Source organism: Lampris incognitus, chromosome 11 (genome assembly GCF_029633865.1).
Source record: "Lampris incognitus isolate fLamInc1 chromosome 11, fLamInc1.hap2, whole genome shotgun sequence".
NCBI lineage: Eukaryota > Metazoa > Chordata > Actinopteri > Lampriformes > Lampridae > Lampris > Lampris incognitus.
In genome coordinates this window covers 4,409,787-4,424,741 of record NC_079221.1, presented here as the reverse complement: position 1 = coordinate 4,424,741, position 14,955 = coordinate 4,409,787, and the positions used below count along the sequence as shown (strand labels likewise).

The window sequence follows — 14,955 nt, the reverse complement described above, 5'->3', positions numbered from 1 at the left end:
TACTGTCACAGGGTCCCTAAGGCTCCTCCAGCGGGAGCCCCGGCCCCCACTCCCATTCGGCAGAGCCATTCCAGCCAGGCCATCCGGCCCCCACCTCGTTAACTCTTCCTGTTATGGTGAATTCTGGGGGGATGTGTGTAGTGGACTTATGGACATAATTCACCATAGCTTGTTGTTTGTATTAAGTTGACTTGCTCACTTTAAGGGCTCGGGGTGTAGCCATGGTAACAGAGCGCCGTGTGGTTGAGGCAGGGTTGTGAAATTAAAAAATAAATGACACAGACGTTCGTGTAGTGAAAGAGAGAAGTTGTTCTGTTTTCTTCCAACTTCCACATTATTTCCTTTGTCTTTGTTACTCAACTGTTTGTTTTTAACTGTAGCCTACTTGCTTTTGCATTGTGCTGTGTCAATTTTTGCCAGGCTGAGATATTTTGGCTATCAAATGTGTGGAATGTCAAGTCACCAGGTGCATTATTGCGTCCATCCATCCATCAATCTATCTATCCATCTGTCTGTCTGTCTATCCGTCCGTCCATCCATCCATCCCTCCCTCCCTCCTTTCCTTAACCCTGGGAAGTTACATTGAATGTGAGCTCCTAATTACAGTTAAGATAAATGATGACTAATGATAGCAACATGTTAATGAAACAGGATGTTGTTCTAAGAAACCTGTCCTAGTGAGTTCCTTTACTTTGCACGCTGTTGAAATTCTTTGGTATATTTATAAACCAGTGGAGACCCAATAAAATGTGTTTTCATCAGTGCGTATCCAGTGCCCCTTCCCGCCTGCCTTATTATCAGGACCCTGTGGTGTGACTAATAATACTGGCTGTAAAGACGGAGCAAATTACTAAGTCAGACCTATCGCTTGTTCTAGCGAATGTTGACCTTCTTGCATTGCTGTACTTTTTCAATGTATTGTATTTTTTCCGATGTTCCTTTGTTCCTTTCTCCACAGTGCATAAAAATGAAAGGTAATAAATAAAAGGCTTTTAACAATATCATAAACTAAGTACTTTGTTGCAAAAAAGTTTTTTACTATGTCTTAAATGAGTGATATTGGATCTGCTGTATACCATTTTGGCTATATTTTTTAAGGATGTATTAGTATGTTGCTGAGATGTTCTGTTATTGTTAATAAATGTTGGAAAATAGTTACAGCCAACAGTTAAAAAAAGCCATACTGGTGACCAACTGGACTGGACTGGCAACCGAGGAACTAACTCTGACTAATGGCCTCAAACTGTATTGAACTTAACAGCATTTTTCATTTTGAACATAAATAAAGGTATCACTTCAGGTTATCTCCCATTTCAGTTTGAGAGGCTCTAGGGCATGCAATAAGGCGGCACTTGTTCCAACAAACTTGTTTAAAAATATGCAAACAAGTTTGTTCCAGCAAAGCTGTTTGCATGTTTGCTCACAGAATGTTCCCTCCTTTGCACAAGGGTTAATATACTATGGGTAGCTTGTTTTAATAATGGCACCTTGCCTTACAAACACTATCAGGTTAAGGTCGCAGTACTGACACAGTGCTTATCAGTCTAATAGCAACAAAGATAAAGAGAGAGAAGAGGCATAGGTTGCTGGGAAAAAGACAGGAATTCACTTGGATGATCTTCAGTGTTGTTTCCCGATTCCTGCATTTCAGAAGTTTCTTGAAACAAGTGTAAAACAGGTACTGTTTGTCTGCTTCTTAACTAAACAGCGACACCGTGACATGATCTGCCCTACTGGGTACATCCTAATATTTGATTGGATGGTAGACCTTCCTGTACGGATACCCTTTTCAGGACTTTTTGGAATCAGTAATGGTTTTGGATGGGTACAATGGGTATAGTCATCACTTCTCGTGGTATTCCCTTGTCTTGATTTCTGTCCAATTGATTTAAAACCTTTGTCTTCAAACTCTTGAATGAAAATGTTGCGCCACAAATAATGTAATATTGTTTTGGCTGCTGTGAAAAAAAATATTTTAGTTTCCAAAGGAACTTGTTTTATATTTACAAGAGCTGGTTGATTCTATGCCATCTAAGCCCTTGTAAATGTACAACAGGAAAACTCACATTGTTCAAGCATGGCTGTTAGCATATGTATGTGGTGACATAGACCACCCATATCAATGTCAGACGCTCACAATATGTAGCCCCTGTGGCTTTTTAAGCTCTTATTTGGCCTGAGAGATGTATTTATAAATCACACATTTTGTGTATGATGTGAACTGTGACTCCAAAACCAGAACTGACTGCAATCAGCCCCCCCCCCCCATCCAAAGGTTTATGTTCTCTGTCAGAGATGGACGTGGACCTTAATGTGACTGAAAACGTTATTTAGCGTTTTGATAATATTGTGCAAAAATGGATGAAGAAACACATCGACCATGAGTGGTTGAAAGTCATAATATGAAGTTTTTTATCTTGGTCCCTTTTACTGTGATTGCCAAGCGAGGACGGGTGTGCCTTGCTCTGGGATAAAACATGGAGGAATGCAGTAGTCTGACAAACCCAGAGGAAGTTAAAGGATGTAAGTCATATACTTCTTTTTCAAGACAAAAATTAACAAATGAATATAAACATTCGTTGCAATTAGGAACTGATATTGTGCAGGTCACCTTTTTAAAAAAAAAAATTTTGATTTTTTTTTTCAACAGATGGCAAAAAAGGGTAAGTTTGTACCATAAGCGTGTTTGTTATGTCAACCCTCTGACTGATATCTGTATATTTAGATTTCTTTGTGATATTCATAAGCGTTCCTCTCATCAATATGTTTAACAGAAATGGCAAGAAAAAGGAGAAGACACAAAGTATTGCATTTTTTCAGCTGGTAAATATCATCAGTCATATAATTTCTGGAGCACTATTTGTTTCAACTCATCCATACTCTGTTTTCCTTTTGAAGACAAAATGAATTATTTGAAGCATTTTGCAAAAGACTTTTCTCGTTCAACCTAGTTTCGATTTGCCACTTGGAAGGACACTTTAATGATGGTGGTAGGAGGCTTGTGTGCCTTCATACATGGTGCAGCTGGCCCTTTTATTCTTCTGGTGTATAGCTGGATGACCAACACCTTTGTGAGTTATGAGATTGAGATCCAAGAATTGTCACACGTTAATAAAACATGCATCAACAACACAATCTACTGGACCAATGGCTCAATATATGAGAATTTTGAAAACACCACTGTCTATTGTGGGTAAGTGGAGATTCATTTATTGCTGCTTAATGCATTGATTGGATTCTAGTTGTAATAAAGAGCTGCTCTTAATTTAATTTCTGTGTATCAATTCCTTTGGCAGGGGCGGTATCGAAGATCAAATGACCATGTTTGCGTATTACTATGTTGCAATTGGAATAGTCGTCCTGCTTTGCAGTTATTTACAAGTAAGTACATGCACATCAAGTTTCCATAGTCGTATTGCAATTTGGAAAGTGGAACATAGCAGTACAAGTCAAAATTAAAATCATTTGTGAGTATGCCTTAAGGCAAATTAACAATGTTTCCCTAAGTATACAAACTTTGTCTTACTGAAAATATCATTATTGTAGACAGCCCTCTGGGTGACAGCAGCTGCAAGTCAAATTTGTAGAATCCGGGCAACATACTTCCAAAAAGTCATGCAAATGGAGATGGGCTGGTTTGACCTCAACTCTGTTGGTGAATTAAACACAAGGATATCTGAGTGAGTTGTGGGCCTGTCTGGAGATAGATATATGCAGGCTGGCTAAAAAATGTTTTCTAAACCTAATAAAGTTGAGAGACTTTTTTTTTTAAACGTTACATTTTTAATGTGTTCTCTTCAATTTAGTGGCATCAACAAGATCAATGGTGCCATTGCTAATCAGATGCCGGTCTTCATTGAGAAGATCTCCACGTTTATCTTTGGCTTCACGGTGGGCTTCATAGGGGGATGGAAGCTGACTGTGGTGGTAATTGCAGTGAGCCCACTAATTGGCCTAGGTGCTGGACTGATGGCTTGGGTGAGCAGCAATTTGACAGAATGATTGACTGGTAACTGCAGTTCAAAAGTACCAGCCTCCTGCTTCTAAGCTTTGTTGTATATTGCATGCATTGTTTTAAATATTGCAGCATTTTCTGATTGGAGCAAAAGTAATTTCAGCATTTTTCTGCTTTACCACTGAAGAGTTTGGCCAGAATGACACAGTGGGAGATAAAGGCCTATGCAAAGGCAGGCTCGGTGGCTGATGAGGTCCTATCATCCATTAGAACAGTGGCAGCCTTTGGAGGAGAGGAGAGGGAAGCTGAAAGGTATTTTTTTCATGCTTTCACATGATTAAGAACATGCCATTGAACATGAAAATGAAAATAATACATAAAATCTGACAGGTATGACACTAGCCTTGTGGAAGCCCAGAACTGGGGTGTGAAAAAAGGCACTATCATAGGAGTGTTTCAAGGCTTCATATGGTCCATCATATTGCTTTGTTTTGCTTTGGCATTCTGGTATGGATCTAAACTCGTCATTGACACTAAGGAGCTCTCTCCAGGTGGTCTCATGCAGGTATGCAAGAAAAGTAATTTTCATTTCCTTTTTATTCTCATTTTCCTTCTGAGATACTGTCTAATGCATTAGATCTATTGTTATTCTGCAAATTCTTAATTCTCTGGCCTCTGGTTCTTTTCCAGACATTTTTGAGCATGCCACTGTTCACCCATTGCTGAAGAAACCTAATTTAGATCCCCTGTCCCTAATAACTACAGAGCAATCTCCCAATTGTCTTTTTTCTATTGAAGGTTCTGGAGAGAGTAATTTCTTCTCAATTGATTTCTTTTATGAACATTAATAGTGTTTTTAATAGTTTCCAGTCTGGTTTTAGATCACTTCATAGTACCGAAACAGCTCTAGTTAAGGTCATTAATGACCTAATGCTGACTGCAGACAGAGGTGACTGCTCGATTTTAGTTCTTGTAGACTTAAGTGCTGCCTTTGACATAGTCGATCACAACATCCTCTTACATTGCTTAGACACTTAGGTTGGCATCAAGGGCTCGGCTCTTAGCTTATTACGCTCTTACCTCACCAACAGAACTTTTTCTGTTGTTCTAGGTAACTCTACCTCCTTGATGGCTCAGTTGAGTTGTGGTGTCCTGCAAGGTTCAGTTTTTGGCCCCCTTCTCTTTTCTATATACATGCTGCTCCTTGGCCAGGTCATTCAAAATTACGATGTGCTCTACCATTATTATGCTGACGACACTCAGGTATACATGCCACTAAAACCCACAGATCCTAGCGCTCTAACAAATCTCACAACTTGCCTCTGAAATTAAATCCTGGATGTCCAAACATTTTCTCAAACTTAATGATGATAAGTCTGAGGTCATTCTGTTCAGTCCCAAAAATTCCAGCAGCCCTTTTGTTACTAATCTTGGTGGTCTGTCAGGTAGTCTTAAATAGGCTGCTAGGAATCTTGGGGTAATATTCGACGCTAACCTCGGTTTTGAAATCAAATCAAACATGTTGTTCAGTCATCCTTTCCCCAGCTTAAACTAATCTCCAAAGTTAGGTCATTTTTATCAGGAATCAGGAACAATTTATTTGTCGTTTCATATTATGTACTACATACACAAAAGAAACAAAATTCCATTTCCCCCAGCCCACAGCAGTGCAACACAAAAACACATATCAATTGCCTATCTGCAAAAAGTTGTACATGCTTTTGTCTATTCTCAGCTTGACTATCTGTTCTCGGCTTGACTATCGACACTTTATTCTGGTGTCAGCAAAGGCTCCCTCCACCGTCTGCAGTTGGTACAAAACTCCACTGCTCGGTTCATTGCCGGAACAAAGAGGCATGACCATATCACTCCTGTGCTTGCCTCCCTACACTGGCTCTCTGTTATATTTCGAATTGATTTTAAAATTTTATTGCTCACTTTTAAGGCTTCAAATGGTCTTGCTCCTAGATACATTTCTGATTTATTGACCTGGTATATGACCCCTCGACTATTAAGTTCTGCAGATGGAGCCCTGCTAGTTATGCCCAGGTCTCGGTTTGTTACAAAGGGTGATCAGGCTTTTGCTGTTAGAGCCCCCACACCATGGAACCCTCTTCCTGTTGAACTAAGACAAACCAAGTCTCTAACTTCTTTAAATCTTTTCTTAAAACTTTGCTTTTTATGAAAGATATTTAGATATTGAGATATTTGTTTTTATGTATTTATACTGTTTTTGTTTTTACTCTTGCTTATTTGGCCTTACTCTTATTTTTGCCTTGTCTGGTTTTATTTCTTTGCAAAGCACTTTGTAACATTGTTTTAGAAAAGTGCTTTATAAGTAAATGTATTATCATTATTATTATTATTATTATCTATGACACTTAGAAGGTTTTGAGTTGACATGTGGTGGCCTCGTTTGTCCCCAGGTATTTTTTGGAGTACTCATAGCAGCTCTTAACCTGGGCCAAACTTCACCCTGCCTGGAGGCCTTTGCTTCCGGTCTTGCAGCAGCAAAACCTGTCTTTGACACCATCGACCGGGTAAGACCAAAATGTCCCTATAGACCTGGCTAGATATCATCCAAAACTAAAATTGGGGTAACAGATTTTAAGACATTTGGATGTAAACCATAAAACACATCTGTTTACTTTTCACCTTAACAGGAACCAGAAATCAACTGTTTCTCAGAAGAGGGTCACAAATTAGACCAAGTGAAGGGTGATATTGAATTCCACAATGTCACATTTTATTATGATTCTCGGCCCGAGGTCAAGGTATCTGTGTGCATAGGAATACTTTGACTTACATTTACACTTCTCAGAGTGAGACTTTCTAAGGGCCATGTGTGTTGTTTTTTTTCAGGTTTTAGACAATGTGAGTTTGCTGATCAAATCCGGACAAACTACCGCTTTTGTTGGACCAAGTGGATCCGGAAAGAGCACTTTAATCCAGCTAATCCAGAGGTTTTACAACCCAAACAAAGGAATGGTAACGATCATCCCACTTTTACAGACACACAGGACATCATTAGAAAGTGTGCAGGCTATTGCGCTAACACGGTGTTACATCACATGTCTATATCATCCCAGGTGACTTTAGATGGCCATGACATGCGTAGCCTGAATGTCAGGTGGCTGCGCTCTCTAATTGGTGTTGTGGAGCAGGAGCCAGCACTGTTTGCCACAACCATTGCTGAGAATATTCGTTACGGTCAACCAGGGGTCGCCACAGAGGATATTATCAAGGCATCAAAAGAAGCTAATGCTTATAATTTTATCATGGACCTGCCACAGGTACCCACAACACCTTCTCTTCTGAATAACAGTATAGTAGTTGATTTAACTAAAGCTGCAATCCTGAACATCCTTCTTTTTTTTTCTTTTTTTTTTTGTTTAACTCACAGAAAAATATGGTAGTACTATGAACTGCATTGGTGTCTGACCACATGGCAAGGCCCCAGAGATCCATGTGAAATGAAACTTGAGTTACCTTTGCTGTTATATCAGCACATTTTATACTGGCAAACATGAAAACATAGGGGTGTCCGGGTAGCGTAGCAGTCTATTCCGTTGCCTACCAACACAGGGATCGCCAGTTCGAATCCCCGTGTTACCTCCGGCTTGGTCGGGCATCCCTACAGACACAATTGGTCGTGTCTGCAGGCAGGAAGCCAGATGCGGGTATGTGTCCTGGTCGTTGCATTAGCGCCTCCTCTGGTCAGTTGGGGCACCTGTTCGGAGGGGAGGGGGAATTGGGGGGAATAGCGTGATCCTCCCACGTGCTATGTCCCCCTGGCGAAACTCCTCACTGTCAGGTGAAAAGAAGCGGCTGGCGACTCCACATAATATATCGGAGGAGGCATGTGGTAGTGTGCAGCCCCCCCCTGGATCGACAGAGGGGGGCGGAGCAGCGACCGGGACGGCTTGTAAGAGTGGGGTAATTGGCAAGATACAATTTGGAAGAAAAAAAGGGGGGGGGTGGATCCCCCAAAAAAAACATGCAAACATGATTGAACCTGAGTTTTAGCTATTGATGTATTAGTCTCTGTTAGCAAAGGCAGTATACGAGCTCTTCCATATTTTCTTGTCAGCGACATCAACATTGTTTCTTCTTCAAACTGGCAGCTACTTGCCTTATTCATTTGCAGTCTTGCTACAAAAGACATAAAAGAAATAGAACACTATGCACAATATCAGGAATGTCCTGAGTGATAGTGAATATTAAAATAATCCACTATCAAGATCTCATGATATGAATGTTTGTAGATCAGCTATTGTATAATGATGCCATGGATGGGAAGTATCAAAACTAACTTGTTTTTGCATGTGACTCTTCAATTACATCATCTTATTCAAGTTTACTTTGGTGCAATGTAACCTTTCGGCACAATATTTCAGAAATTTGATACCTTGGTGGGGGAGGGTGGTAGTCAGATGAGTGGAGGACAAAAGCAGAGGATTGCCATTGCCCGAGCTCTGATACGTAACCCCAAGATCCTGCTGTTGGACATGGCCACCTCTGCTTTAGACAATGAAAGTGAAACTGTCGTCCAGGAGGCATTGAATAAGGTGGACCCCTCTCTATTAGCAACCTCAGTGTTGGACGTAGACACAGTCACCTTTGATCCGTGACCCCAGTGATACCTTACATGACATGATATACCATTATGTATTTCAGGTGTGCACAGGCAGGACAACCGTCTCCGTCGCCCACCGTTTTTCCACAATCAGAAATGCAGATGTCATCATTGGGTTTGAGAATGGACGAAGTGTGGAGAGGGGAACACACAGTGAGCTTCTAGAAAAGCAGGGTGTCTACTTTACTCTGGTTAGCCTCCAAAACAGTGGGGGCAGTACTTCGGTGGAAGAAAACGGTAGGTCTCATGCATGGGGCATTCTCCTGTCCCTCAGCTTTGCTTGACACACGGCTGAATCTGTTGCAATGGTTTATGTGCCAGGTTTGGACAGCGAATCTAGTGAAGAAGAATCTGACATAAAAGCAAGTAATCTTAGCCGAGAAAACTCGAGATCCAGCATAAGGTAAATCCGGTTAACAGGCATATTGCATTACTTTCGACCACAGAATCATCCGTGAAAGCTTTTTGTTACAGGAAGAAAATGGGAGACAATGTCTATTGGCAATAACTGTGTTTTTCTCAATGCATTTCCTGTAGATCTCTTTGTCTGCGATCTCAATCCAAATTGTCTAGAGATTATTCACCAGATGCTATATCTAGTGATCTCAAAATAAATCCAGGCAGTGAAATGAGACCAGCAAAGGTGTTGAGCTTCTTTTCTGGATAGTGCCATACATGAATATAACTATTACCAACTCATTCCCTTGAGGGAATGAAATTATTTAGCTGTAACACAAATCTCTCAACAGGAATATGAGGATGATCCGGAGGACGATATAGAGCCAGCTTTAGTGGCATCTATCTTTAAGTACAACCAAAAAGAATGGCCTTATTTACTGCTGGGATCACTGGGAGCTTCCCTCAATGGCGCCGTCAGCCCTATCTATGCTGTGTTATTCAGCCAGCTCTTGGGGGTGAGGAAAATTATATAGTCATGCTTCGTTTCCTTTTTTCTTTGTTATCCTTATATTCACTATGCTTGTACACACCCAAAACTATGCAAACATTTACAGACACAAACTGAAGTAAAGATATATCCTCCTTATAAAACTACTACATCCTCACATCAATCCTCACCCCTGCAGCGTAAGAACTTTAAAACACTAAGCAATTATGTAAATGAGATGGGTGAGGTAAAAGTCTCATGCATGACTTGTTTTAGCAGAAATCAAGTCTCACTTTCTGGAAGTTGTTCATGTCTCTTTTGTATTCTCTAGACGTTTTCCATCCCCAACTTGAATGATCAGAGGCAGCAGATCAACGGAGTATGTGTTTTGTTTTGCATTCTGGCCGGGGCGAGTTTCTTCTCCCATTTCATTCAGGTCTGCATCACCAAGTGTGATTTAATTTTATGGTTAAGAGCAGATAACTTACACGCCAGCATAAATTGATGCCAAGTTGTCGTAGAGCAGAATCAAACCAGAATATGGGTAAATTGTTGGCATGGTCATTCATCCAGGGGTATGCCTTTGCTAAGTCTGGGGAACTGCTCTCCCGCCGCCTAAGGAAAAAGGGATTTCAGGCCATGTTAAGACAGGAGATAGGCTGGTTTGATGATCCCAGTAATAGCGCTGGGGCTCTAACCACCAGACTGGCCACTGATGCCTCCATGGTCAAAGGGGTGAGTAACAGTGACCACAAAGCTGCAGGCCTGTACCCACATAGCATTATCTTCAATATTAAGAAGGATAGCTTTCAAATCGTTATTGTGTTTGAGTTCTGTATGATTGTTCTTGTTTCTGTAGGCAACAGGACCTCAGATTGGCTTAGTTGTGAATTCCTTGACCAATGTTGGAGCAGCTTTAATCATTGCCTTTTACTTCAGCTGGAAGTTATCTTTGGTGGTTATGTGCTTCCTGCCACTCATCGGAGTGTCTATAGTCCTCCAAGTAAGACTGCTGACAGGTTTTGCAAATGAAGATAAGAAAGCAATGGAAGATGCGGGTCAGGTAAGATCCTCACACATGACTTTTCTCACCTTGCCAACATCCAGGGGAAACTGGGCAGATGGAGGGTGCGGGTACCTTGTTGGGGGGGGTCCATTTTGTCAGTGCTTCTGGCAGCAGTGGCATCTGCAGAGAATGGAGGTTGGCACTGAAAATGTTTAAAGTTTGTAGTATGTTCTTTACAACACATTTGCAGCTTACCCAGTTGTGCAATCAAGAAGAAGAGACATAATTTGGCAAACTGATGCAAACGACCATTTGAATATGATAAAATAAGAACCCTGTATGAAGTCATAGAGAATTAGAAATATTGTGCCCAAACCAGCTTTGCAGTCTCCCTTATTGCCACATGGTATCAACTGTTTGCTGACGATTCTATGGTGCAGTATTGAAATGGCTATATACAAGCCTATACATACATATTTAGATTTTAAGGTCTGTTGTAAGACTTGTAGTAATACTGATCTAAAACCAACAAGCTCATCGTGTATTGCTTATTGCCATGTGAACTGACCACTAAACAAAATCAGCATGTAGTTTTTTGTCTTGTTTCACTGTAGAAGGTTGGGTGGCAGCAGGGATGGCCAGGTATTTACTGGGGGTGGCCTTGGCTCAGATAATCAAAAATAACTGTTTATATTTTTCCCGTTTTAATAAATAAACATTTTTCCACACTTCTCTCCGAACATTCAGTAATTTTAACAGACATCCATTAATTACCTTGTGAAATCAAATACTACAGAATATGATCTCCGTGTTCTCCCACAGCTGTCCAGTGATGCTTTTGCCAAAATCAGAACCATTGCCAGCCTGGCCAAGGAGAGCGCTTTTGTGGAGCAATTCCAGCAGCGCCTTGAGTCTCCGTACAAGTCTGCCAAGAAGAGAGCAGTCATCTATGGCGTCTCTGTTGGTTTTGCCGAATGTATTGTTTTCATGGCAAATGCAGCTTCATTCAGATATGGGGGCTATTTGGTTAGCGCTGAAGGAGTACATTACATGGTGGTTTTCAGGTTTGTCCGTTTGACCATAGGCTTCACAGAATAATGTTCTTCCCTCATTTTACGTACAGATGTAATTAAAACCAAAATAGATTTTGCCAATCAGCTCTACTGATCTGTATTCAGATGTTTTGGTTTGCAGCGGCGCAGTCAAAGGGAACTGAACTAATGTTATTCCTTATTGCTCCTCAAGAGTAATTTCAGTCTTAGTTGTTGGTGCCACAGCTCTTGGGAAAGCTTCTTCCTTCACCCCGGATTATGCCAAAGCCAAGACTGCTGCTGCACAGATTTTCAAACTACTGGATCGGATTCCTAAAATCAGCATAAGCCACGCAGATGGAAAGAAATGGGTAGGTGAAATGTGTTCACCGTGAACAAGAGTGATCAAAACATAGTAAAGTGGGCGTCCGGGTGGCGTGGTGGTCTATTCTGTTGCCTACCAACATGGGGATCCGCGGTTCAAATCCCGTGTTACCTCCAGCTTGGTCAGGCATCCCTACAGACACAATTGACCATGCCTGCGGGTGGGAAGCCGGATGTGGGTATGTGTCCTGGTTGCTGCACTAGCGCCTCCTCTGGTCAGTCGGGGCGCCTGTTCAGGGGGGAGGGGGAACCGGGGGGGGGGGTAGCGTGATCCTCCCATGCGCTACGTCCCCCTGGCGAAACTCCTCACTGTCAGGTGAAAAGAAGCGGCTGGTGACTCCACATGTGAGGAGGCACGTGGCAGTCTGCAGCCCTCCCTGGATCGGCAGAGGGGGTGGAGCAACGACTGGGACGGCTCAGAAGAGTGGTTTAACCCCCCCCCCCCAAAAAAAACAAAGTATTTGGTGATGTCATGATCATTATTTACTTTGTATATGATTTAGCTTTATCTTCCATCTCTAGGACAGCTTTGAAGGTAAAGTGCAGTTTGTCAACTGTAAGTTCACCTATCCAACACGGCCAGATAGCCAGGTGCTGAACGGGCTGACGGTGACTGTGACGCCTGGACAGACTTTGGCATTTGTAGGTAGCAGCGGCTGTGGGAAAAGTACCAGTGTTCAACTGCTGGAGAGGTTCTATGATCCTGATGAGGGGGAAGTGGTTTGTACACCGATTTACACTTTTATCATTTGATTTTTGCTAATCATAAAATGTTTTACTCAAAAGAAGAGCCAATTAACGAATAGTTTTCACTTTCACGTTCAGCTGATTGATGGTTGCCCATCTCCGAAAATTAGCGTGCCCTTCCTGCGGGCTCAGATTGGCATAGTGTCCCAGGAGCCAGTGCTGTTTGACTGCAGCATCGCTGAGAATATACGGTATGGAGACAACACACGCAGCATTGGCATGGAGGAGATTGTTGACGCTGCTAAGAAAGCCTATCTCCATGACTTTGTGATGGCTCTGCCAGATGTGAGTTGTCCAGAAAGACAAAAACCATGTTGGAAACATTATTTATAACCTTTCATGTGACACAATCTAAGACCTATCAATTTAACAATAAACGATATAAAGAAAAGTATAAAACATGCAATTTTGTTTGTACAGTTCGACAGCATTTCTGATGTAATTTCCCATCGATGCACTTCTAACTGACAGAAATACGAGACTCAAGTTGGTTCCCAGGGGTCTCAGCTGTCTAGAGGACAGAAACAACGCATTGCCATTGCCCGGGCCATTGTCAGGAACCCCAGGATACTTCTGCTTGATGAAGCCACCTCTGCCCTTGATTGTGAAAGTGAAAAGGTACCCAATACCAATATGTCGTAGTGGCCTACCATATACATGATATACAGACAGATGACAAATTAAAGGAAAGACCTAAACACTTGACCCCAACGGTGAGGGGGTCCGGGGGCTCTGTTATGCTGTGGGGAGAATTTTTCCTGGCATGGTTTGGGTCCACTTGTACGGTTAGAGGGAAGGGTCACTGTAAATCAATAGAAAGTTATTCTGAGACATTTCTATCCTGATGGGAGTGGTCTCTTCTAGGATGACAATGTGCCCATCCACAGGGCACAAGGGGTCACTGAATGGTTTGATGAGGATGAAAATTATGTAAATCATATGCTATGGCCTTCACAGTCACCAGATCTCAACCCAATTGAACACATATGGGATATTTTGGACCGACGTGGTAGACAGTGCTCTGCACCACCGTCATCAAAACACCAAACGAGGGAATATCTTTTGGAAGAATGGTGTTCCGTCCCTCCAGTAGAGTTCAGAGACTTGTAGAATCTATGACAAGGAGCATTGAAGCCGTTCTGGAGGCTCGTGGTGGCCCAGCTCCTTTCTGAGACACTTTTATGTTGGTTATTCCTTAAATTTGTCACCCGTCTGTATAGATAAATTATCAAAGACACCCTCCTTCAGCCGATTTTCAAACGGCAAGTCACGTTTTCCGATTCTATTCCGTTGCCTACCAACACAGGGATCACCGGTTTGAATCCTCGCGTTACCTCTGGCTTGGTCGGGCGTCCCTACGGACACAATTGGCCATGTCTGCGGGTGGGAAGCCGGATGTAGGTATGTGTCCTGGTCGCTGCACTAGTGCCTCCTCTGGTCGGTCGGGGCGCTTGTTCGGGGGGGGAAGGGAAACTGGGGGGAATAGCGTGATCCTCCCATGCGCTACGTCCCCCCGGTGAAACACCTCACTGTCAGGTGAAAAGAAGAAGCTGGCGACTCCACATGTATCAGAGGAGGCATGTGGTAGTCTGCAGCCCTCCCCGGATCAGCAGAGGGGGTGGAGCAGCGACCGGGATGGCTCGGAAGAGTGGGGTAATGGGCTATGTACAACTGGGAGAAAAGGGGGGAGGGGAATAAAAAGCCTTTGTTTTCTGTTTTCCCACAGACTGTCCAAGACGCTCTGGATGAAGCCCGAAATGGACGAACCTGCGTCGTCATCGCCCACCGACTGTCCACTATCCAGACTGCTGATATCATAGCAGTGATGTCTCAGGGAGTTATCATAGAGAAGGGCACCCACGACGAACTCATGGCTAAGAAGGGTGCTTATTTTAAATTGGTCACAACAGGGGCTCCTCTAAGCTAGGCCTTAGCAAGGTAGGCCTTAGCAAGGACTTTTTATGGGCATGAGGTCCAAGTGTGTGTTATATAATTAATATGATTGATATCAATATTATAATTCTTGTTGTTGTTATCATCCTCATTCTCCCAAATAATATACACTTAGAGAATCTTCCTAATTTGTGCACTGAGAGCAAATATTTCTATTTGTTTATGAGTTCATGTAGTTATTTTGATTTTAATTTAGAAGGCTTTTTAAATGTGTCCGAACAAGATTTTCTTTTTCAACTACAATGAACATTTTTAGCTGTTGTCGTTTAACACGTGGTGGTTTTAGCATAGAACAGTAACAGGAATGTACTGCATTCGTTTCAGAGCGAGGCGTACAATGACGTCTCGTCTTTGCAG

At 42.3% G+C, this 14,955-nt stretch overlaps 1 protein-coding gene and 1 long non-coding RNA gene across 2 annotated transcripts; both read left to right on the top strand.

The window, feature by feature from the left end:
• The first annotated feature begins 1,618 nt into the window (after positions 1 to 1,618).
• LOC130120639 (uncharacterized) lies at positions 1,619 to 2,661 on the top strand. Its single transcript, XR_008810994.1, has 3 exons — positions 1,619 to 1,678; positions 2,445 to 2,523; positions 2,651 to 2,661. It is a non-coding gene; the product is annotated as an uncharacterized LOC130120639 (long non-coding RNA).
• A 102-nt stretch (positions 2,662 to 2,763) lies between these two features.
• On the top strand, positions 2,764 to 14,676 carry abcb11a (ATP-binding cassette, sub-family B (MDR/TAP), member 11a). Its single transcript, XM_056289805.1, has 24 exons — positions 2,764 to 2,823; positions 2,952 to 3,193; positions 3,297 to 3,381; positions 3,547 to 3,680; positions 3,807 to 3,978; positions 4,143 to 4,267; positions 4,346 to 4,520; positions 6,382 to 6,495; positions 6,619 to 6,729; positions 6,818 to 6,943; positions 7,045 to 7,248; positions 8,353 to 8,523; positions 8,633 to 8,828; positions 9,129 to 9,190; positions 9,341 to 9,505; positions 9,809 to 9,913; positions 10,051 to 10,212; positions 10,337 to 10,540; positions 11,306 to 11,547; positions 11,729 to 11,885; positions 12,421 to 12,618; positions 12,724 to 12,930; positions 13,117 to 13,263; positions 14,372 to 14,676. Exons 1-24 carry the CDS (start codon positions 2,764 to 2,766, stop codon positions 14,570 to 14,572), a joined length of 3,765 nt encoding a protein of 1,254 aa, XP_056145780.1. The 3' UTR covers positions 14,573 to 14,676.
• Positions 14,677 to 14,955: the final 279 nt, after the last annotated feature.